Raw genomic sequence first — 24264 nt, forward strand, 5'->3', positions numbered from 1 at the left:
TGCCTGTGCCATGCCTGCCTGGATACTGCCATGCTCCCACCTTGATGATAATGAACTGAACCTCTGAACCTGTAAGCCAGTCCCAAGTAAATGTTGTTTTTTATAAGACTTGCCTTGGTCATGGTGTCTGTTCACAGCAGTAAAACCCTAAGACAGCATGTTATGTATATATATGTATATATGTGTATGTATATGTGTGTATGAATGTTGTGTATGTATGTATAATATGTGTATATGCATGTTGTATATGTATATGCATGTTGTATACATATATGCACATGACTGCAAGTGTTTCCAGAGGTCAGAGGCAATGGATCCCATTAGATCTGAAGTTACAGGAAGGTGTGAGCCGCCCACTGTGGGTGCTGGGAAGAGCAGAATGGGCTCACCCTGAACCGTGTCTCTCACCCATGCTCGGAGGCCTTATACTGTCCCACACTGTTTTGATTTTTTTTATTTTTATTTTTGGTCTCGGTGTTGAACACAGGGCCTTCAGCATACTAGCTGGGCACTCGACCACTGAGCGACACTTCCAACCCCACAACGTGTCATTCCCTTCATTCAAGTCAGCATTTTACTATGTAGTGCAGGCTGGCCTGGAGTTTGATACATCACCCTAGTGGGTCTTGAACTTGTGACTCTCCTACCTCAGCTCCTGAGTGCTGGGATTACAGGTGTGCACTATACTTGGCTTCCTTACAACTTGGGCTTTTTTTTTTTTTTTTTTTTGCTTTTTTCTTTTAGATTTATTTGTTTTATGTATATGAGTACACTGTTGCTCTCTTCAGTTACACCAGAAGAGGGCATCAGACCCCTTTACAGATGGATGTGAGCCACCGTGTGGTTGCTGGGAATGGAACTCAGGACCTCTGGAAGAGCAGTCGGTGCTCTTAACCGCTGAGCCATCTCTCTGGAGCTACAACTTGTTTTAAACACTTTAATAGTGCACCTTTCCTGTGGCCTCACACTTATATATTCAGATCCATCACATGGCTACAACACGGCCTACCTTTGTCTCCTGTCTTGGTGTAAATCTTGGGGATCTTGACTGCCTTCGAGGACGGTTGTGGCCTGATGAGAAACAGACACGCAAACGTGTTAAGTGGGAATGGCTGTGCCTCAGCGAGTGATGCCCAGCTTGCGGCCTGCAACCTCAGGGGCAGCACTTACCTGCCTTCAGGATGGCAATCTCCCGTCAGCCATTTCCCTGCTGTCCCTTCCTGACAGCTTTCTGTCCCTGTCTCTACCTGTATAGCAGCTGCCATAGCTCAATAAAGATTCTTGGCAAATACTGGCTGGAAGGACTAACCGATCTCTACATATGACCCTAGCTCCACAGTGGGCTAAAGCCACTAGCTCCTGAAACTGCCCTTCAGTTTCTCCCACACTCCCAAAGTTAGCCATAAACTAATTTTGCTTCTCCGTTGAGGAAACTGGAGCCCACAAAGATTCAGCTTCCTAGAGCTCCAGGAAGAGACTGGGCTGGGATTCATGCCCAAAACCCTTCTACTGTAAGCCTGACCTGGGCCATTACCCTCCCCAAACTCTCTCCTAACCCCAACCCTCTACCACAAAAGCTAGCACTTCTTGAGGAAAGAAAACTAGGCCACTTGCATTTTTCTAAGGTTTTGAGTGTCAAGGAAAAATAACACTGTCAAAATGTTATTTCAAAAAATGCTATTTTAACTTAATTTTTTTGAGGACTGCGACTGCCATTTTCAACTAGCAGTGCGTAACTTAAAATTAAAACGTGAGTTCACAAAATTAATTGAAAATCAGAGGACTGGACAGGGAACGCGGATCATGAGGTCATGGTAGTCTGCAAGTCCCGATTCCAGTTTCAAGGTGTTACCATGTCTTCCTGGTGCCTTAAGCCTAATCCAAACAAACTGCATGGGGAGGCCGGACAAAACCCACAAGAACACGCCCTGCCCTGACTGACCACAGCTAGGCTGAGTTAGAACTTGGGCAGGAAATCCTGGCCTCTGACGCCATGCCGACCCCGGTGACGTCAGGCCACAGAGAGCACGTCATCGGTGTGACGTAACCACGGAAACAACCGTTCCTCTTCCATGTTGAGTTACTCTCCCGTCCTGAAACTCACCTGTCCCCGTCTTCCCCGCCCTGAGGGCCACGGCTTTGGAAACGGGGACACAGCCGCCTGCAGGCGCTGAGACGCCCGCGCAGGCCGAGGCGGCCCCCAAAGAGCCACACAGCCATGCGCACGGTAACGCATCCACGGCTGACCCGGCTAGGCACCCGTCCAGGCCCGGGCCTGACTCCGCCCCGCAGCGGCCGCGCCACCTCTCAATCGCTGTTTCCTATTGGCTTAGGCCACTCGCATCAGGGCGGGGCACTCCCCAGGCCCCGATTCCCATTGGATTGCTTATAGAAAGAGGCGGGGCAATCTTGGCTTGCTTGACCTTCCCATTGGTTAATGCTTGACCCAATCCGTAAAGGGAGCCCTCGCTCACGCTCTCTGATTGGCCGCAGGAAGACACACCCGCCTGCTTCTCCCCTCTGATCTGGAGAAGACCCGGCGCTGCGGCCGGGGTTTCGGCTCACCTGGGCGCTGGCCGGGGCAGGTGAGAGGCCTGGGCTGCGGGATGGGCGGCGTGAGGACCGGGTCCCGGACACCCCGAGCCGGGCGCCGCGGTCCTCTACCTTCGTGTCCTCGATCTGAGCGCTCGGCGACCTCCGCTCGGACAGTTTCCCGTCGACTGGGGTCCCATAGACTGGGTTCCCTAAGTGTGCAGTGGGATGGCTAGCGTGAGTGAGTTCCAGTGAAGCCTTGAACCCGGGTGATTTTTGCATTTTTTCTAACAATGTAAAAATGCACGCACCCATAAATCCAGCAAAGGGTGTAAAAATGCACGCACCCATCAATCCAGCAAAGACACGCTGTGACACGACTCTTGCCTTGCAGAAATTCTTGTTTAATTAAACGTGCCACACGGGGCGTTGACAGGTGAGTCCCGGCCGCCTCGTTTGTAATTGTGACAGGTTGGTTGTGGTCTCGATGTCGTCCGGGAAGGATTCTTTCTTCTGCAAGATTTTATGTAACCCTGGCGTTCCCACACGCATCAAACACATGGCCATCCTCAGGGTGGGCAAGCAGTCCATGACTGGGCTCATGTCAGCCTCTACTGGCACCGGTGATGTTTATAAACGCTGGAGCTGGGAACCTCTCAGTGTCGAGTAGCTCAGTGTAGTCAAGAGGCTAATTTGCCAGACAGAGAGGCCTTGCTGCTGCTGGTCCTTTGAGCCTCCAGTATTGCTCTATTATCCGATGCGTGGGAAACAGATCATGGCATAAGACATACTGGGGACAGAAGAACTGGGGTCGGAACCCAGATTTTTTTTTTTCCATTGTCCAACTGACTGGCTCACTGCACTGTCCTCTTGGAACATAGCTCTGGATGGTAGTTCCATGAAGAGACAGGGTTTCTCTACATGCTCCTGGCTGTCCTGGAACTCACTCTGAAGACCAGGCTGGCCTCGAACCCCCCAGAGATCCACCAGCCTCTGCCTCCCGAGTGCTGGAACGAAAGGGGTTCACCTCCAAGCCCAGCCTTCCTGGTGTTTGTAACTAATATCTAGGGAACTTTGTTTTTCTCTCTGCCTTTTTTTTTTTCTTGCAGGAGTCTCAGGAGCCATGTTGTCAGAAGTCCTGCTGGTGTCCGCCCCGGGGAAGGTCATTCTCCACGGAGAACACGCGGTGGTCCATGGCAAGGTAAAAAGTACCCAGGGAGCCGGGCGGTGGTGGCGCACGCCATTAATCCCAGCACTTGGGAGGCAGAGGCAGGCGGATTTCTGAGTTCGAGGCCAGCCTGGGCTACAAAGTGAGTTCCAGGACAGCCAGGGCTGTACAGAGAAACCCTGTCTCGAAAAACAAACAAAAAAAAAAAAAAAAAGAAAAGAAAGGCCTGAGGTGTACGCTGGATGAGTGTCTCTAAGTGTCTCTAGCCAGACGAACCTTAAGCTGGCCCCTCTCAGTACAATAACTGAGGATGGTTTATAAAGCCGACAGGTTGGGTGGAATCACCCAGGAAGTGAGTGTTGGAGGTGAAAGAGATTGAAGGACTGGACTCAGGGGTTCCGCTGTTGAGGAATTAGAAAGATGGTCTGGTAGAGGTGTTGTACACACACATTATCTCATTTAACCCTCGGATCTAACCCGGGGCTACGGTGTGTAGTCTTCTATTTTACAGGTAAATCTGAGGCTCCCCCCCCCCCCCAGACAGCACTTCTCATTGTCTTACACTCTAAGAGTTTGTTGGACTGGGGGAGGAGCGTCCACCTGTAAATCCCCAGGATCCTCCTTCTCCGCCTCCAGAACATAAGGTCGCTGGTCCCCCAGCCACGCTGCCCACCCTCAGGCTTACTGCCTCTGCCCTTTATTCTACAGGTCGCCCTGGCGGTGGCCTTGAACTTGAGAACATTCCTCTTGCTGCGACCGCAGAGCAATGGGAAAGTGAGCGTCAATTTACCCAACATCGGTATTAAGCAGGTCTGGGACGTGGGCACACTTCAGCAGCTGGACACGAGCTTTCTTGGTGAGTACAAAGAGGGGGGAGAGCCGGGTGTAGCATGAGCCTGGCCCCTGAAGAAAGTCGGGGGGGAGGGGTGACAATTTTCCTCTGAACCCCGAAAATTGGCTTCATTCATTTACTACATGACTTAATTTTGTTTGTTTGTGACACCAGACCTCACAGAGATCCGCCTGCCTCTTTTCTCTCAAGTGCTGGGATGAAAGGCATGCGCCACCACCCCGACCTAGCCAGTTCATTTTAAAGGTGTAGACCCGTGCCCTGTGTCTGTGACCTGTCGTCTCTGTGGACTGTTGCGGCTAGATCATTCAGGCTCCTTGCAGCGTAAAAATGTTAAACCATTGTATTAGTCACCCTTCTCATTGCCATGACAGAGGCAACTTCGGTGTGTATTTTGGCTCTCAGCAGGAGTGTGAGGTGCCCGGTCGCATTGCCTCTACAGTCAGGAAACAGAGAGAGGATGGCTCTAGTCCTCCCAGTTATTCAGTCTAGAACCCCTGGAATGGTGCCACACACACGCAGAGTGGATCTTTCTACTTCAGTTAAGCCTCTCCAGAAGTGCTCTCATAGATGAGCACAGAGCTGCGTCTCCGAGGTGATTCTAAATCCTATATTAACTAGTATATCCTCAGTACTTGGGCAGGGGAGACCAGAGGTTCAGGAAATCCAGAACAGCTCTGGCTGTATGGTAAGTTCAGGGCTAGCCTGAGCTACATGAGACCATATCAAATAAAACAAGATAAAGGAGACAAAAGGATTGACCGTCACAGGTGTGGAAAAGTGTCATGGGTGTGGAACAGCGTGTAACATACTTATAGAAGCCAGTGTGTGAAGGTGCAGGAAAGTCTATGGGAAGAGCCATCCACCAACAATAGTTAGTCCCTGGGTCGATGCCCTGGCAGAAGTAGACCAAGAAAGCTGTCGATTCTGCTTTAGTGGAGGGTGAAGGCACTACTGTTCTTGTGTGGGGTGTATCCTTACCAACCTGTGTTTATTACTGCCTAATCCAATCAATACTAAGGAAGTGTTGCTAAAATCCCTGCCTAGGGGAAACAAAACATCTCCCCCTCCTCCTCCTAAGGTCCCAACGACAAACCAAGGCACAATTCCCCCAGCGTTCACTCTGGGGAGCCAAGGAGTTTGTCGGGCATGTAAGTCAGGGGTTGGTTGTTGGAGTGTGGGTGCCCCCACATAAAGGCCTCACCAGAAGGTTTGACCCAGCAGGAATGATACCTGTCCTGTAGTCACATAGATGCATGTCTGGTCTTCCCCAGCCTATATACCCTCACCCCCCAGAGGACCACATGCAATTAAGGCAGAGTTGCATGCAGCATGGTAGGTCACTGCTAGATACTCAGGTGGGGGCCCTGTGACCCTCCCCACCCCTCTGTGAGGGGTACAAACAGTCAACAAGTCCAGCTGGGATCATCGTTTTTGACAAGGGAGTATAGCTGAGCTCACCAAGATGACGGTTGCCTGGCAACACAAGGTGATAGACACCTCCTTGCTTCAGCTTCCTCAGGAGCAACCTGGGCATTCGGGCACCAGCTCTTCATGACTGACTTCTGGGGATGGGGACTCAGGGTGACTGAGAGGTGAACGCTGTGTCTTTGAAACAGAGCCAGGCGTCAGGGGACACGGGTGCCTTCCTTTCAGGGTGTCAGCACTTTCCCGTGCCATTAGCCCAAGGCCCCTGTGCTGTTGCGGGTGGCATGGGAAGAGCGGTGGTGACAGCTGTCCAGGCTATTTCCCTTCCATCCTCTAGGTAGCATCTGCCCCATGGGTCTGGTCTGACCCCAGTCTGCTGCCTCTTTGGTTCATGCCTTTCTCAGCGAGCCCAGGGCAAGCAAGAGCCCTCCGGGATACTTCCAGCCTGCTCCCAAGCCCCGCCTCAGGAGATGATGTGTCTGTGAAAGCTTCCACTTGTGGTGTGGCTCAGCAGGGGCGAGCTGGGCTTGACCCCCAGTAGAGAAAGAAGGAAGGGGCTGTCTGTCTACTGGCTCTTTTCTAGTTATCAGGGTCTTGTAATTGGGGGAGGGGGCCACTTGGTTGGTTTTTTTCTTCCCCCAGTGTCTGTGGCTCCTGGCCCTGCCTCTTGTCTGTGGAGAATTGGTAGAGGTGGTGGGAAATGACTCTGTTTTACAAGAAGTGCCCTGGGTGACTCCTGGGTCCCCTCAGCTCAGAGCCTCTGGGACTTTCTTTCCATGTACCAGGCACTCCTTAGGGCAGAAATGTTCCCTGGGGACCAGCAGCTGCTTTTCTAAGTCCCTGTCTAAAGCGGCAACAGCCAGGCATGGTAGCTCCTGGCCAAAATGACGCAAACCCGCCGGCGTGTGACCTAGCCAAAGGTTGCTGTGGAGAACCAGCAGGATGCATGTGGGAGCCAGGACTCTAAGTCTGCTTCAGTAGGAGAGTGAAGGGGCCTCTCAGAGACTGGTTGCCTCGTTTGGGGAGTGTGGCCCTCCCTCCACATAGTTACAGGCAAAGTGAACAGGTATCAGGCACCCGCGCCGGGCTGCGAGCCAAGTGTTGACCCCACCAGTGGTCCCCAAAGTAGGTGAGACCATTTGTCTTCATTTCACAGCTATGATGGTTGGGGTGAAAGGCACTACCATGTTGTCATGGATACAGAAATGGCTCAGACCCAGGTCTCTAAACTCCAAGATGGGTTTGTCTCCATCCCAGCACTCTGCAGTGTTGGGGTCTCTCTCCTTCACCCGCTGGTTAGGCCCTCTCTCATCAGTCTGTTAGGCACACATGCACAGAACACTTAGTGGGTGGGGCCTTGAACTCTCCAAACAGCCACACCCTGCTCTGCTCCACCTGGGAGTGATTTCTATAGGTGAGCTGGTCGGACTGGATCGGCTTCCTCCCAGGCTCCTGTGCGACACTAGACAAAACCTGTGTAGGGGTGTCTGTGTGTGGGCGTTATATGTGGTATGTGGTTTTTTTAATTGCATTTTTTTGTTGTTGTTTTTTGGTTTTTCGAGACAGGGTTTCTCTGTATAGCCCTGGCTGTCCTGGAACTCACTCTGTAGACCAGGCTGGCCTCGAACTCAGAAATCCACCTGCCTCTGCCTCCCGAGTGCTGGGATTAAAGGTGTGCACCAGCACCGCCCAGCTATGTGGTATGTGTTATATGTGGTATGTGTGTGGTGTACATCTGTGTGTGTTGTATGTGTGGTTTGTGTCTGTGTATTGTGTGTGGTATATGGTGTGTCATATGTGTGGTGTATTGTATGCATGTGTGGTATGGTGTCTGTGGTATATGTGGTGTGTGTATGTGGTATGTGTGTCTTTGTGTGGTGTGCATATGGGTGTGAGTGTCTTTGTGTGGTGTGGTGTGGTATATATATGTGTGGTATGTGTGTTGTGTGTATGTGTGGGGAGTGTGTCTGTGGTGTGTGTCTGTGTGGTATGTGTGGTGTGTGTGGTATATGGTGTGTGTGTGTGTGTGTGTGTGTGTGTGTGTGTGTGTGTGTGTGTTGGGAGTACTAAGAATGGAACCTAGGACCTGGCACTTGCTAAGGCCTTACAACTGAGCCACATCCCCAGTGCTTTTGCTCATCGTCCTTGAGAGAGAGAAACCCGCTGCCTTTGACTTGGTTTTGAAGGCTGAAAGGTGATTCATAGCTTTGTGTTCTGCGTGTGCACAGACTATTAGCTAATCCAGGAGAGGTGTTGCGTCCTGCGTGCCTGGTCCTTGTCTTTACAACCTGAAGAGGTGCTGTTGCTATCCTCTTCCCAGGGTTCAGAGACAGCAAGCCACTCGGCTGAGGGCCACGTGTGCCGTGAATGGCAGCTAAGACCCACACCTGGGGCTGCCTACACCCTAAAATACTAGTGAGGGTGCCCAGGGCTGGAGGGTTGGGACCCTTTCCTCCCCATGTGGATGCCGATGTGTTCTGTGGCTTTACGAACGTCTGCTCCACAGGCCTCTCACCCGCTTGTTTGTTTGCCCGTGTGACAGAGCAAGGTGACGTCCCAGTACCCACCTTAGAGCAACTGGAGAAGCTGAAGAAGACGGCGGACCTCCCCAGAGACCATGCAGGCAATGAGGGCCTGGCTCTGCTCGCCTTTCTCTACCTGTACCTGGCGATCTGCTGGAAGCAGAGGTGTGTGCATGGTCTATAGGAGCCCGCCCCTGGGGAATGTTCCAGAGATTTGTGCCTCCACAGAGTGGAGGGGAGTCCTCTAGTTCACAGTGATCCACTGGAAGTCTGGTGCCCGTTTCCTGGTCGTCAGGGTCATCTTGAGGCCCTGACATCCAATGGGCATCGCTCCCCTCAGGGTCCAGATGCTCAGCCACCCCTCCCCCCAATGTCCACGCCTGGCCCGGGTTCCCGTTGGCGCGTCACACCCTTTAAGGAAGTCCCTTTCTGTGCCTGGTGTATTTCAGGACGCTCCCGAGTCTGGACATCGTGGTGTGGTCGGAACTGCCCCCCGGGGCAGGCTTGGGCTCCAGCGCCGCATACTCCGTGTGTCTGGCAGCCGCCCTCCTGACCGCCTGTGAGGTGGTCTCCAACCCGCTCAAGGACGGGGACTCCGTCAGCAGGTGAGGACCGTGCTTCTCCCGTTAACTGTCCTTTCTGTGATGGAGCCGCAGGCAGCTCTGGGGTCTGGAGCTCTGTTGTGCCCCTGTGAATCTGTTTCCCCTCTGTGTGAAGTGGGTAGGTAACCCTGCCTTCCCCACAGGATTTCTCATTGTCTCTGTCTGTCTCTCTATGAGAGAGAGAGAGAGAGTGTGTGTGTGTGTGTGTGTGTGTGTGTGTGTGTGGCAGATTTGTGAAATCCTCACAGGACATGGGAGAATAGACCCAAGGGCAGTGGCTGTTGGGCCGGGTTTTGTGTACACCCAGGAGCTGTGCTCCCAGTAGCCTGTTTTAGGCCGCTGTCCCCGGGCGTTGTACCACAGTATTCTTCTGTCTCACTGTGCAGTTGTCTCTGGCTTCACAGATGAAAAAGGTGAAGTTTGAGGACTGGTGTAGCAGACGGGGGCCAACCAGCACCCCACACCCCTGCACAGCAACCTGCAGAGCACCCAGCACAGTCCCACACAGAGCACCCAGCACAGCACCCAGCACATTACCCTGCACAGCACCCTGCATTGCACAGATGGGGTTCAACCAACTCACAGCACCCCTCACAGCTTGGCCAATGCAAGGGGAGGAACTTTCCAGAAAGGAGCCAGTCTGAGGAGGGGGATAGGGTGGGCTGCACTTCCGAGTTCCCGCCAGTATTTTGACCCAGTCACACACTGGCACCGAGCCCACCCCGTGCCTCAGGAGGCTCCTCAGCTTTAAGGAGACCCAGAGGTGACAGGTGTCCACCAGGGAGTCACAATAGTGGTGCGGTTATTTGTCCTGATGTGCGATCTCAGTGTGTGGCACAGGCTGGCCTCACCAAAAGCTTGTTGCCAGTTTGAGCGCACAGTTTGGGGAGCGTGCCACTGCAGGACACTTGCTTCCCTCCCCCACACCTCTAGCTCTAGGGGTCAAATGTGGATGGCAGCCTCTGCTCGCCCTTCCCGAGATGGGCCTGTTTGAGGAGCTGGCACTTAGCAGCATTGTCGACACATGACCCGTGTAGACGCAAGGTCTGCTTCCAGCCATGCCTGAAGAGGATGAGATGAAACATTTTATCCCTGAGGGGAATGGGGCTTAGAGAGGTTAGGCAACGGCGAGTGAGAGCGCACCACTCCCATTGCATTTAAGGGTTTCAGAGGACAGGAAAACAAAGGTCATTGTCACCTTAGGCTGAGAGGGGCAGATTCTACTGCTCCTTCTGAGTCCCTGTGCCCAGTCACATCAGCCCCTGGGTTTTGGGTAGCCCCCTGTGCTCATAGCAGGTGCAGCCCACGGCTCCTTCCTTCTGCTATCCAAGGCTACCCCAGCCCCTCACTCTCTGTGTGCTCAGGTGGCCTGAGGAAGATCTGAAGTCAATCAACAAGTGGGCCTTCGAGGGGGAGAGAGTGATCCACGGGAACCCCTCTGGCGTGGACAATGCCGTCAGCACCTGGGGTAAGCAGGTTCGCTCCTTGTCCTGTCCTTCCCAGGAGTCCCATTTGTAGGTGCCCTGGCTCTCTCGGGCTTGGGGTGGGTCCAGTTAGTGACTTCTGAAGAGAAGAACACATTCCTGTTCTAGGTGAAGGGGAGATCTCAGGCTCTGCCTCTCAAGGTGGGGGTGGGGGGCAGGCCCTGGGAAGTAGGAACTCCCCCAGGAAATGGCTGCTGTGGAATTGACCCAGGAAGGCAGCCTTCCATCCCGACAGCATGCTGGCCGACAGGCCCAGCCACCGAGCCCTGGGCCTTAGCCTCACCATACACAGGCAGTGGCTGAGGATGTCAGGTGGCTCAGAAGGCTAAGGGCTGGAGGAATGGGTGAGGTGCACCACTCAGCCTGGTGGGTGTGTCCTGGGGAACCACACAGACCTCATGCTGTCCCAAAATGCAAATCTGAGCCAATCCCACAGTGATAGCTGCTGTCCCATTCTCTAGGAGGAGCCCTGCGTTACCAGCAAGGGAAGATGTCGTCCTTGAAGAGGTAATTCAGGGGTCATTGCCACGGCTAACACAGTTACCCTACATATCCAGGAAGAGCACTGTGCCTTTGTGAGGTTATGAGGGGCAGGGTCCTTGTGTCCCTTCCCTGCTGTGAGGCCTGGGGCACTGCGAGACCACCTTGTCTTCCTTCTTTCATGCCAACCCTTCATGGAGATAAAGGTGAAGTTTGTGTATGGCTAGCCCTTCCCCTTGAAGCGCAGCTGATCCACAGACCCTGGCCGCCTGTCTGTCCGTTCACTTAGAAAACATTAGGCACTACCTTCTTTTTCCAAATGACGTCGTGGGGCCCAGGAATGTAGGCATACGTCTCGGGCTGTTTCCGGGAGCTTTTGCTGGGCATGGCAGTGCGGTTGGGACAGATAGGTATGGAAGCCAACTGAGGACAAAGAGGGGTGCTGTGGAGGCTAGCAAGGCTTAGGGGAGCCGAAGCCCGCAGCAGGAGACTTGGGCAAAGCTCAGAGCAGAGGGCTTGTCTGCTCTCAGCCTGCTTTGCATGGCTATGTCCCACCTGGTCAGCTGTGTGGACTGAATCTTGGCACCCAGTGCTTTAGCCGGCTGGGGAAAAGTTGGGGACAGGGATTAAGTGGTAGAAGTGGAAGCCCATTTGGAATTATGTGCTGGGGAGGGTCACCCACGGTGGTCAGCACAGATAGGCACAGAGTCCTGGCACACTACTCTGGCCAGCTGAGGCACTGCATTAGTGGTTTGGCACCCCTCCCCTCCCCCACCCCAGCCTTGCCCGTCTGCAACTCTGCACCGGATCCTTCCTCGGAGGATGCTGGCTGTCCTGTGCGTCACACAGGGAGTTGTTCAGCAGCCTGGCTGGTTGCCCACAGCACCCCTTAGTTGTGATGCCCTGAAATGAGCCGCGGTGAGATCGGACGGATGGGGTTCCCCGGAGGCCTCTGAATGAGTGAGTCAGGAGCTGTGAGGGGGAGGCAGCCTGGGGGAATGGACGCAAGCAGGAAGGTCCTGAGGCTGGTAGAGAGCAGCTGGGGGAGCCCAGGGTGACTGGGTGACCGTGCACTGGGGTGGCACAGAGTCAGGGAGCCCAGGCCCCCACCAGATGACCTCAGAGCAGAGCCCTCAGTGTGACCCTGGACATGATAGGTTTCCAGGGGCTGGCAGCAGAGATGTGTGTGAGCGTGAAGATGTGAGCCACGAACCACCCAACCTCCAAAGCAGCCTCTCTCCATCCACAGTGCCATTCCATGCAAAGCACCTTGTTTGCGGAGTGGCTCAAGGCCCTCCTTCCCAGATCACGGTCTTGTTGAGTGACAGGCAGTCTTTAAAGGGCAGAGGAAAGCCAGTGCTCATTTTAAAAGTCTTAAAAGAAAAAAAAAAAAAAAGCGCCATCCTCCCGGGTGGGAATCGATGCTCACAGAGTGGATTGCCAGTGCCCCCCTCCATCTCTGCTGGACCTTACGGCCTTGAACTGTAAAGAGAGTGGATGGAGGTGTGGGCTGCACGGCCTCCAGCTGTCTCACAGGGGTGCATCCAGTTCTCTACTTTCATCCCCATCCCCTCCCACAGCTCTCTCAAGGGTAGAGTGGGTGGCAAGAAAGGGCGGCTGGTTCCTCCAGAGGCCGCTTAGCACAAGGGCAGTCAGGATTGTACGGCACCCCCTACGTCAAGCCAGGGATCCGCAGACTGTGGCCTCGGGCTGCTCTGCTTTCTACGGCAGCAGCTGGGGCCTCGGCTCCTGCTTGGGCTGTTGTTCTGGGCACTGTAGAATGAGCTCATGGGTGGGCGGGGGCAGCTGGTGGTGGCTGGCCTATTCAGTTGTCCTGCCTGCTTGCTCCCTCCCTTGTGGACCTACGGGAGAGCCGGCAACCCCCACTAGAAATCCAGACTCAAACTCGGTGCCCAGGACTCTTTGGATTGCAGAGTGTCTCAGGTGTCTAGATTAAGGGCGGACAGGGATCGACGTCCCTGCAGAGTCCTCAGTTCCCAGAACCTTGAGATCTGGAAGATGTTCTTCTCTCTTGCCCTGTGCCCCGCCCCCTCATCCCCACCGAAGCCTCGGGGTCGGGCACCACTGAACCTCTGGTCCTTCCTGCACTCTGTCACGGCTACTTTGAACTTACAACCCAATGAGGGGTCATGATCTACCCCCTCCAGGCTCAGCATATGCTACTGCACCTCCCAACCTTGTCCTCTGCTGGTCTTTATCCTCCCTCAGTCCTTCTATCTCATGGAGGTGAAGTCTTAAAGGACCTCCTTTCTCTCCTTCCAGCCCTCTAGTCCCTAGACTAAGCTGAGGTGCCCCTGTGTGCTGACTGTGTGACACGCCAACACCTTCCCGGGCCCGGCCCCTCCACACACATACCCACCCACCTTTTCTCTGCAGGCTCCCCTGAGTGCTGACTGTGTGACACGCCCACACCTTCCCGCCCCCCCCCCCACACACACACCCACCTTCTCTCCGCAGGCTCCCGTCCCTGCAGATCCTGCTCACCAACACCAAGGTCCCACGGAGTACCAAGGCCCTCGTGGCTGCCGTCAGAAGCAGGCTGATGAAGGTGCTGCTGGTTGGAGGGGTGCTGCATGCACTGGGGGGACAGGGCAAATCTCGGGGCAGTGTATGCAGAAAGGTGCTAACCGTGGCCACACTGCCAGGCCCGTCAGGATGGGGACTTTGGGAACAGGCCTGTCCCTTTAGTCACACTGGCTTTGAGGTAAGGATACACGCACACGCACACACACACACACACACACATATACATACATACATACATTCACACAGACTGCAGGACAAAGGCCAGGCCAGAGGAGACCCTCAGGGGCTGGTGTAAATGGTGCTCTACCACTACGGCAGGGAGGGTCCGGCAGGGAGGGTCCGTCCTCCCCTAGCCTTAGGCCTCATGATCTGCCCGCCTTCCTTTCCTGCAGTTCCCTGAGGTCGTGGCCCCGCTGCTCGCCTCCATTGACGCAATATCCCTGGAGTGTGAGCGCGTGCTAGGGGAGATGGTGGCTGCGCCAGTTCCGGAACAGTACCTCGTACTAGAAGTAAGCCCCCCACAGAAAGGATCTGCTCACCCCACTGCTGGCCCAAGGAGTGTCCCCCCTGTCCTCAGTTTACCCAGGCCAGGGCCCTGAGCACGTGTGTGCCCATGAGGGCAAGCTGGATACCTGGCATATTGAGGCCCTGTGGGAGGTGTGAGTCCTGAGGTTGAGGGGAGACGCCCACCTTCCTAGCTCCTGCACCGTGCTGACTACGGGTGTCCACTCATCAGCCACCTGGCGCTTCTGGGCAGGCGGGTCCCAAGGGTGTCCTGTGGTCCCCTGTGGCCAGCACCACCAGTGGAATTCTAGTTAGCATTTGCACAGCCCCGCGTCTGAATTTTCTTACACTCACTGCCTGCGGGCGGCCTCACTAGGGTGTCCCAAGCTTATTCCAGTTCCAGGGTCTCCTGTTCCCAGTGCCCATGTGCCACCAGCTCAGAGAGCCAAAGGCTCCCTCTCAGACAGACATGGGCCATCTGGTCTGGTAAGTCAGGCTGGTGGTTGAAAGCCATCTGGCCTCCATTGAAGTGCGAGCGAGGGACCCAGCAGCCCCTGGCTGGAGCAGCTGAACCTCAGCAGTCATGAGGAGGTGCAGGCAGGGTGCGCCCCCTCCGCCTGTGACAGTCACTGCAGCCTCTGACCCTCCCGCATGTACAGCCAACACCACAGCGGCCTCTCAGGGCAGCACAGCTCCTGCTTCTTAAAACTTCTCTATCTTACAGGCACAAAAACTAAGGTCTAAAGAGGCTGACTTACTTCCTCTTGTGTTACCCAGCTAGGGGGTGTCAGAGCCAGGACCCAAACTAATGCGTGCATACGCCCCCACTCAGCAGATTGTTAAGTATTTAAAAAAAAAAAAAACTTTATGTATATATAAAGTACATGTAGCTGTCTGCCGGCACACCAGAAGAGGGCGTCAGACCCCATTACAGATGGTTGTGAGCCACCGTGTGGTTGCTGGGATTTGAACTCAGGACCTCTGAGAGAGCAGTCAGTGCTTTTAACCACTGAGCCATCTCTCCAGCCCCTTATTTTTTTCTTTTTCAAGACAGGGTCACACTATGTACCCCTGGCTGGCCTGGAACTCACTTTGTAGACCAGGATAGCCCTAGACTTAGAGATCTGCTTTGGAGGTGCTCCCTCATACCCAGAATCACTCTGATCTTTACTGAGTACCTACTGTGCGCTGCACAGTTCTCAAGCCTTGCTTCCCAGGTCTCGGCTCCTCCCACGTTCAGAATCACAGACCCAAGCAGGAAAGTAAGAAAGATGAGAACTTCTCTCACGCGCCCTGTCGAGCCCCTAGAGCGAGCGCCAGGAGCAGCAGGCTGATTAAGCGGGGAGGGTATTTTTGGCTGCCACAGCCGCTCAAGTGCACAGCGCTGCTCTCGGACAGCTTTGCACCTGAACCAGCGAGCTATCCTCTGGTGTCATAGTCTGTCACCTGATCCTTGACAGATTTTGGATCAGGATGTGACAGGTGTCTGGAACCTGCCTTGACAACGCGACACCTGGAGCTCAGGCACACAGAGAGGCCCCAGAAGTCTACGCACGCAGACTGTCGGTCTCGTGAAAGGCTGCCACCAGGCCATGTTGCCTGTCTACCCATTCGTCAGTATCCCAGCAAGTGGGCGGGCCTGCAGAAGAGCATCTGGCAGGGCTCAGCCATGGGTGGCCCTCCGTGCGCGGGCATCCTGAGCTCCAGGCTCAGAGCAGATACCCTCCATATCACCCCACCCTCCAAGCAAAAGGAGGCATCTGGAATGCCAAGGGTGCTCTAGCAAGGAGGGGCACCCTGGCACCAGCCCACCACCTTACAAGATGGGCGGCCCCAGACAGGTTTTTGTTTTTGTTTTTTGCCCTTGGCCCTCAGTGTTCCCTTTATAAAATGGGATAATAGTGACATATACTGATAACAGGGTTTGCAGAGCACAGGTGTTAGGCAAAAGTCCTTCCCTTCACACAGCCATGGGTAGTGGGGGGCACGACAGACTTCATACTGTCTGCTTCCTTGGGAGGAAAGGACTGAGAAGGGCAGAGCCAACCCTCACCCTACCCTGCCAGAATCCCAGGCCCGGGAGGGAGGGAGGGCGGGCGGGCAGAGCCTTGCTGGGAGCTCCTCTCCAGCGCATAGTGTGTACCCAGCATCCAACAAAAGGCAAGCAGTGGCCGCCTTCAGCATTTACCCACATGCACCTTGTTGGTCCTCGGCAAGCAGCAATCACTGCACATAATTGAAGAACCCTAGACAAATATTTAGCTTTTTCCTCCTCAAGTGTGACCTTGCTGAAGTGAGAGTCAGGTTCTTATTCCGAAACCAGCCCGGGAGGGAGGCAGCAGTAGGGTTGGCATACCATACGTCGACATTTTCTCTCTCTCTTACAAATGGTAAGTCCTCCTCACTGGCCTTTAGTGGGAAAGGAACTGGCGGCAATGGCTTCAAGCAGAGCCATTGAAAGCCTGGGGTTAGAGATCTTTCACATTGTCTCTGATCACATGGCAGGTGGCTAGGTGTGGTGGCCAGTGTCTGGAGCCAACTGGTTTGGGCCATTCCAGTGATGGGGACCTCCACCCCCACCCTGCTTGTCCAGTTTGGATTATGTGCATGTCCCTTATAATCCCAAGGGCCAGGCTTGGTACTGGCCTCATTAGGGGTGGGGTCAATGAACTCACTTATCTAAGTCCCACAGAGAGAGCATGAGCTGTCCCACATCAGCAGCTGCCAGGTGGACAGGCGACCTGGGGTGCGACAGAGGGCTCGCCCTGGGTGGGTCCAGGCAGGAACAGATGACCCCTCTTCTAGGAGCTGATGGACATGAACCAGCACCATCTGAACGCCCTCGGGGTGGGCCACGCCTCCCTGGACCAGCTCTGCCAGGTAACGGCAGCACACGGACTGCACAGCAAGCTGACCGGCGCTGGCGGTGGTGGCTGTGGCATCACCCTCCTGAAGCCAGGTACGGGGTACGTGGCCTGGGAGGTGTCTGGTTGCCAGTGTGGACTGTGGTGGAGGGTCCGCCGGAAGACTTGAGCTTGGCTCTGTGGCTTTGGGCAAGCGAGTTGACCTCCCTGTGCCCCTCTGGGAAAGCATGGGTGATAGCAGGTAGACTACTGGACCGTTGCTCCCCCTTCCACCCCCGAGGAGCGTGTAGCTGGAAAGTTCATCTGCCCCAAGCTGCTCCTGCCTCCACCTGCACAAGTTTCAGAGACGTCCGGGGTGGGCTCCCACCCCCTAGCTGCCACCCGACTCCTGATCACTGGGAGGCACGGATGGGCTTGGAAGGGTGAAGTAACCATGCTCATTGGCCTTTGTGGGAAAGACCCACTGATAGGCCTGAGGGGAGGGAGCCCCACACTATACCAGAGTGAGAGGAATCCTCGCTGCAGGCATCCAGTGGTACCGTCCACCTCACCCACCCCTCTGGCTTCTGCTTGCCCTCCTCTTCCTCCTCTTTCTCCTCTTCCCCTTCCTCCTCTTCCTCATTTTTCTTCTCTCCTCTTGCTATCTCTCACCCTGTATAGCCCACCAGGGTTCCCAAAGCCCCAGACTTCTGGCTCCATAGGAGTGCTGTGCCCTCCCTGCCTCCCGGAGGCCTTGCATGGTGGCTCCAGCATGCCCAATATGCCAGGTGCTGGCCAGGCACACGTGGGGGGGGGCAGGGCAGGGGGGGCATTGTCAACCCCATTCCTAGGTAGGGAAACTGAGACCCATATGGGGATTGAGTTTGAAGCCACATCAGAAGCATGGCGTGAAGTCAGGAAGCACGGCAAAGCTGGTGACCACAGCCCATGAGGAGGGCGTAGGGCTTAGCACACAGCTCATAGGTACAGCAGTGAGCCTCAGAAGCCGGGAGATGCACCACCGGAGGGCCTCACCCCAGGGGTGGGAGCGAGCACCTGCCGAATACCACCCCCCAAGGCTGACTGCCCTCCCCCCCCCCAGGTCTAGAGCGAGCCACAGTGGAGGCCGCCAAGCAGGCCCTGACCGGCTGTGGGTTTGACTGCTGGGAGACCAGCATCGGGGCCCCTGGGGTCTCCGCGCACTCAGCCACCGCTGTAGAGGACCCTGTCCGGCAGGCCCTGGGCCTCTGAGACCACCCGACATGCCGTCCGTCCTACCAGGAAGCCTCTAAGTAGTTGGAGTTGGAGTATCTGGTATCTGTGCTGGCTGCCGACACGTCCCTGCTGGTAGTGCCTTCTAGACTCTGATCCCATCCGGGTTCTGACGTTCCCGAAGTTTGTGGGGTCTTCTGAGACGGCAGGCAGACTGACACAGGAGGCCTTCTCCCTGGAGCTCCCATGGGCACATCTGCCTCAAACTCTCTGGCTCCTAGCCATGCGCCCTTCTGTCCAGCCCACGATGGCCCCGCAGGAACCGCCTGGCCACTGGCTCGTGGCTCCTGTCTCCTGTCCTCTCTCAGGGATCATCGGCTGAGGCCTGGCATGCCGACTGCCCTATCTCCGTGTGGAAAGGCTGCCAAGGGGGAAATAAAAAGAGATCGGACAAAGAAAGCCTCGGGCCCTGTGGGAAGGCAGGACTGGTGCACGCTGCTCCTTGACCCCTCTGGTGCGTCCCTCTCTCTCTGGGAGTTCTCAGGCTGAAGGAAGACATCTGTCTTAGTCAGGGTTTCTATTCCTGCACAAACACCATGACCAAGAAGCACGTTGGGGAGGAAAGGATTTATTCAGCTTACACTTCCACATTGCTGTTCATCACCAAGGATGCAGGACTGGAACTCAAGCAGGGCAGGAAGCAGGAGCTGATGCAGAGGCCATGGAGGGATGTTACTTACTGGCTTGCTTCCCCTGACTTGCTCAGCCTGCTTTCATATAGAACCAAGACTACCAGCCCAGGGGTGGCACCACCCACAAGGGGCCCTCCCCCCTCGATCACTAATTGAGAAAATGCCTTACAGCTGGATCTTGTGGAGGCATTTCCCCAACTGAAGCTCCTTTCTCTGTGATAACTCCAGCTTGTGTCAAGTTGACACAAGACCAGCCAGTACAACATCCATCACTTTGCCGTGTAGCTCAGGAAGGGAGTTTTCCTAGGTAACTAGGTGCAGGTTGCTGCACAGGGACGCCTCTGTCACAGCACAGAGCGCAGCTCTCCTGGGTACCCACCAGTGCACACAGCTCTGAAACCCAGGAAGTGAACTTACAACCTGGGACATCCCTTCCTTGTGATGTCAGCTGGCTAGGGGAAGGATGCACCCCGCCCCCCATGCCTCTGCAATGGCAGGGTCCTCCAAAGCCCGGTGAGCTAGTTCCTCAGCCACAGAGCCAGTGGGAGCCAGGGGCTGTTGTGGAGCTGGGTGGGACTGGAGTGGGCTGGGTTTCTGATGACTCCATGTTTGCACTCAGCCGCTAGGGGGCAGCAGGTGCCTTTCCCACCTCCCTCAGAAGGAGGGCAGGTGGCAGCTGGGCTGGGGGGCGGGGCCACCACCTAGAGGTCACTACCAGCAGCCCGAGGGCCCCAAGAAGATGAGGCCCAGCACATTCCCTGGTAGGTCTGCACCTGCCCTTCAGAAAGAAGTAATTCACGGATTGAGAACGTTAGATTCAAAGCACTCGTGGGCCCAACGCACAGAGCAAACTCATCCCTGTTTAACAAGCTAAGAAGCCAAAGCTCAGAAATGATAGGTCCAAAGCCACCCACCCAGCGGATCAGCCTCAGAGGCCATTTGACTCCAAGGCCTGCCCTCAACCTGCTCGGCCCTGGGGGTGCTCCCCGAACCCCCACGCTCACCTCCGCCGACCGTAGCCACCTGTAGCACGTAGGCAGTTCCTCTCTGACCAGGTACTTGGTCAAATGTCTTCTTCACCACACGATTGAGTCTGGGCCATGGGACGATCGTGCCAGCGTGGGTGTGTGTGTGTGTGTGTGTGTGTGTGTGTGTGTGAGAGAGAGAGAGAGAGAGAGAGAGAGAGAGAGAGAGAGAGAGAGAGAGGTCTGTGGCAGCTATAGCGCTGGAGAGGACTATCGCTGGAGAGGACTATCTGAGACTAAGGTCCGAAGAGCCTTCCTGCTCCCAGGGGAATAGATATCAGCAGCCGACCTCTGGCCCTCAGGAAGCAGCCGCCTGCCTCAGATGCAGTTGTGCCCACCCCACCCACCACCACCCCGCCCCGGCGCAACTGGTGCCACCATACCCAGCCACCTGTCTGAGAGGCCTTTGCAGCCATGATTGCTCTGAATGCTCAGATCGCTGACACTGGCTGTTCTCAGTCACCCCAGAACTTCCCAAAGATCCAGGAGCGCCGTGTCCTGTCTACCTTGGACGTTTGGCCCTTGCTGTCTGGGTGGACGCCATCACTAAGGGATATACATTTTCCCTTCCTTTTACATATGTGTGTGTGTGTGTATGTGTGTGTAGCAAAAGGACATCTTGGGTGGGCCAGCTCTCTTCCACCGTGTGAGCTCTGCTGATTGGACTCAAGCCATTAGACCTGGCAGCCAGCACCTTTACCAGCAGAGCCATCGTGTGGGTCATGGCTTTACCAAAGAGCCATCTTGCTGGCCCACTGGTAGCCTTTTTAAGCTCCTGGGTGATTCCAGTGTACACTCAGGCCTGAGGTCATTAAACCAGAGGACCTCAAGGTCACCTCTGCCACGCCAACCTGGTGTCTGAGCTCAGCTCCGGGCAGGCTCCATTCCAGCTCTCCCACCCTTGTGGCCTTGTGGCCTTGGGCCAAGTCACCTTGGCAGGCTTTCTCTCAGAGAGTGAGGTGAACAGCGTCACATTCAGAGTTCGTATGAAGATCAAGCTAGAGAACACACAGCAAACCCTTGGCTACACCGTGGGTGCTTGGTCAGTGCTCACTGCAGCCTTGCTCTGAATAATGGCAAGGTGTTTCCCAGAAACATCACAGCCCGTGGTGGTGCTGATTAAAACCCCAGCCTTGCCGGTCAGAGATGCTCAGCTATCCAACATTGGAAAGCCTGCTAGTGCCGCCCAGCTTCACCCCACCCCCAGCTCCTCTCCTCTGACACAGCCTGGCACCCTCTGCCATCCCCGTGGCCTTCACAGCACCCGCCACAGCCTCCAGCGCACAGCAGGGCCTCCCATTGGGGAGACAGGTTGCAGACACCAGAGGTACACCAGATGGGAGCCGGTGTCGTCTTCTCTCAGTGAAGCTTTGCTCTCCTGGTGCCATGGGGCAGCATTTGGTGCGGGCCCTGGCTGGCCTGCCGACCTCCATGTGCCCGCTCTGCCCTCTGGTTTTGTCCTGGGTCAGGTACTTCACTTCCTAACTAGCTCCCAGCAAAGTTGCTCCTTTCCTGGCCGCCTGACTCCCGGCTCATGCTGGATAGACTTCTCTTAGCACCCTCACTTCTAGTGAGGAGTGGAGAGCCACTTCTGCAGCCGGAGCCTCTGGTTCTAGCCTGGGCTCTTGGCTCTGAGACTGCCATTAGAAACTTGAGTTCCACTGGGCAGTGGTGGCGCATGCCTTTAATCCCAGCACTTGGGATGCAGAGGCAGGCAGATTTCTGAGTTCAAAACCAACCTGGTCTACAGAGTAAGTTCCAGGACAGCCAGGGCTACACAGAGAAACCCTGTCTCGAAAAACCAAAAAAAGAAAGAAAGAAATGTGTGAGAACAGGCTAGAGAGATGGCTCTGTGCTTAAGAGCACTGACTGCTCTTCAGAGGTCCCGAGTTCAGATCCCAGCAACCACATGGTGGCTCACAACCATCCGTAATGGGATCTGACACCCTCTTCCGGTGCGTCTGAAGACAGCTACAGTGTACTTATCTATAATAAATGAATCCTTCTTTTGGTTTGGTTTGGTTTTTTTGTTGTTGTTGTTTTTGTTTTGTCTGCCAGCTAATGTTGGATTTGCTCGCATGCGACGTGGGACCTCAAGCTTCTGGCCGCAGAGCATCTTGGGTAGTGGCAGAATGACCCTCCTTCCGTTTTGCAGAGAGGCAGCCGGGCAGCTGTGCCCTCACACAGGCTGAGCAACGGGCTTGGATCTGAGCCCCGCCAGCCTGGCTGATTTTGACCAGAGCTTATTTCTGCATGAGAGGCAGCTGTGCCAGGCCCTCGCCGTGCTCCCGGAGACTCCTCAGGGGCCCGAGGCCCGGGGCCGCTGAGTCCTCCCATTTAGTCAAATCTGAGTTTTCTGTCTCATTTATTTCTTCCTCACCACAGACCTGTGATGAATGAGATGTCAGATAAGGGGGCAGGCCCCGCCTCCGCGGCTGGATCCTCTTGGGGCCCTACAAAGGGGTCACAGCACAGAGGGAGGAAGGGATTTCCTCCCTCCCGGGCCCTCCCCGCTCCCTCCTGGTATAAGGGAGGGTCAGGGGGGCCTGAACATATAGTTAACCGAGCCAGCCCGTACCCAGGGATGAGATGTGTGAGTGGCATTTTCCCAGGCTACCCCCCCCAAAGGTCCCTATGGCCTTTTCATGACGTGTAGGCTGAAGTGGCGTTTCCCCAGGCTACCCCCCCCACAAAGGTCCCTGTGGCTTCTTCTTTCTTCCAGAGAAAGGTGCTGCCTCCCTTCAAGGGCTAAAGTAAGCAGGCTCCACCCTGTGTCATGAGCACACCTACTGTGTCCAGGGAGCTAGGCCAGGTCCCACACCTACTGTGTGCAGGGAACTAGACCAGGCCTCAGAGAAGCGACCAGGGCTGTCCAGCCCTCCGGGCCACACTGGCTCTTCATTTTCTCCACTCAGCCCAAGGCCGTGGAGAACATACATGAGCCCCAGTTTGTTTCTGAGGAAACCGAAGCCCAGAAGGGAAGACCCTGCCCTAAGTCACAGGATCAGGGCTGAAGTCCTCAGGTCTCTGGACTCCAGGCACAGTGCGCATCCTGTGATGCCCTGGCGGCCTTTGTCCTCGGCCAGTGGGTGAGATGTCCTGAGAGATACAAAGTGGCCAGTGGATGAGGCCGGGAGAGACAGTTTGCTGTGTGACTGCAAACAAGTATCTTGCCTTCTCTGGAACTCTGACTCCTCATCCATAGAAGTTGTGTCTTCACTGTCGAGACACTGGCTCCCCTGTCTTCTTTAACTCTCCTCCCACTGATGGCTACCCTGCGAATTCCATACTCAAGAGTTGATCTGCCTTTGTCTCACGGACCAGCAGCCCCCGCCAGCCACGGGACTTTAGCCAGGCCACCTCCTTGTTGACGCTGTTGGCTCCCCCGCCCATCTCACCTGTGGCCGGAACATCCAGGGAGCGGAGCTACTGCTGTTCCGACAGCGGGGAACTGAGGCTCAGAGAAGCCAGGACAGCAGATCCAGGCTTCAAACCTGGCAACAGTGGCGGCTGAAGCCAAGGAGGCTTCACCCTTCATTCTCTGCCGGCGAGAGGAAGCCTGGGCTCAGGGGAGAGGCGGAAAGAGCCGCCTTTCTGCTCTTCCAGGTGGCTGGCAGCAGGGCAGGCCTGGCTATGTTGAGCATGACACTGCGCCCCAACCACAGTGCGCGCAACCAGATCGCCCGGGCTCTGGGAGTTAGAGGACTTGACCTTGGAGGAAGTGGCTTCCTGAGCCTGCACACCTGCCATCTGTTGCCGAGACAACACATCTGTTCCACGCCCCCCTGTGACCCCACAGGGTGTGTGTGTGTGTGTGTGTGTGTGTGTGTGTGTGTGTGTGTGTGTGTGTGGCTTCAGCACATGGGCTGGCCTGTCCTTGGCAGCCCTCACGGCTGGCCCTCCAGGTTGGTGTCACCAGCCACCTGCCTTGTCAACGAGGAGAGTCCACCAAGACCACCCCCAACAGAGCCACAAAGGTTCACACTGTAGATGGAGACACTGAGGCACAGAGCTGGGAAGTGCCCCGCCCCTGCCTTGCCCCGCCCCGCCCCTGCCCCAAACACACTAAGTTTGCAATAAGCTGGGATGTGAGCCCAGGCTTCCCAAAGGACTAAGGACACTGGATCAACCCCGGCAAATCTAAGGGCTGGAGAAAAGGGCGGAGGCTAACGTAGCCCTGCTTGACCGCTGAGATGATACCCTCTGCTCGGCTAGGCCTTTGTCCCTGTATCATGACCCTCTGAGCTCTCCAGAGCCAACCTCAAGGTCTGAGGGCTCCCCAGATGCCAGAGCCACATGGCTTGTTGGGTCCGACGTGTCTGAGATAAAGACACTAAGTTCAGGACTTCCCACCCATCTCACAAAGAGCTCTTCA

The 24264-nt window shown here is 55.5% G+C and overlaps 2 protein-coding genes across 3 annotated transcripts in view; one reads left to right on the forward strand and one right to left on the reverse strand.

Annotated features, from left to right (window-relative positions):
* Positions 1–2256, reverse strand: part of Mmab (metabolism of cobalamin associated B) — a 14409-nt gene extending 12153 nt beyond the window's left edge. The window contains exons 1-2 of the mRNA XM_021187059.2: positions 2105–2256; positions 1010–1071 (exon numbers count right to left, since the gene is read on the reverse strand). Of these exons, the coding sequence (XP_021042718.1) occupies positions 1010–1071; positions 2105–2220 (178 nt within the window). The 5' untranslated portion in view covers positions 2221–2256. The remainder of the gene's footprint in view (positions 1–1009; positions 1072–2104) is intronic.
* A 240-nt stretch (positions 2257–2496) lies between these two features.
* Mvk (mevalonate kinase) lies at positions 2497–18777 on the forward strand. 2 transcript variants are annotated; one of them, XM_021186966.1, is made up of 11 exons: positions 2497–2585; positions 3642–3733; positions 4409–4556; positions 8521–8665; positions 8950–9105; positions 10467–10570; positions 11048–11093; positions 13545–13635; positions 14006–14122; positions 16923–17076; positions 18063–18627. In XM_021186966.1, exons 2-11 carry the CDS (start codon positions 3656–3658, stop codon positions 18209–18211), a joined length of 1188 nt encoding a protein of 395 aa, XP_021042625.1. In that variant the 5' UTR covers positions 2497–2585; positions 3642–3655; the 3' UTR covers positions 18212–18627. The 2 variants fall into 2 exon arrangements, with proteins under 2 accessions (XP_021042625.1, XP_029389489.1); XM_029533629.1 differs by lacking the exon at positions 2497–2585 and adding an exon at positions 2610–2968 and having other exon boundaries at positions 18063–18777.
* The last annotated feature ends 5487 nt before the right edge of the window (positions 18778–24264 follow it).

This window comes from Mus pahari, chromosome 23 (genome assembly GCF_900095145.1).
Source record: "Mus pahari chromosome 23, PAHARI_EIJ_v1.1, whole genome shotgun sequence".
In the NCBI taxonomy this organism is placed as follows: Eukaryota; Metazoa; Chordata; class Mammalia; order Rodentia; family Muridae; genus Mus; species Mus pahari.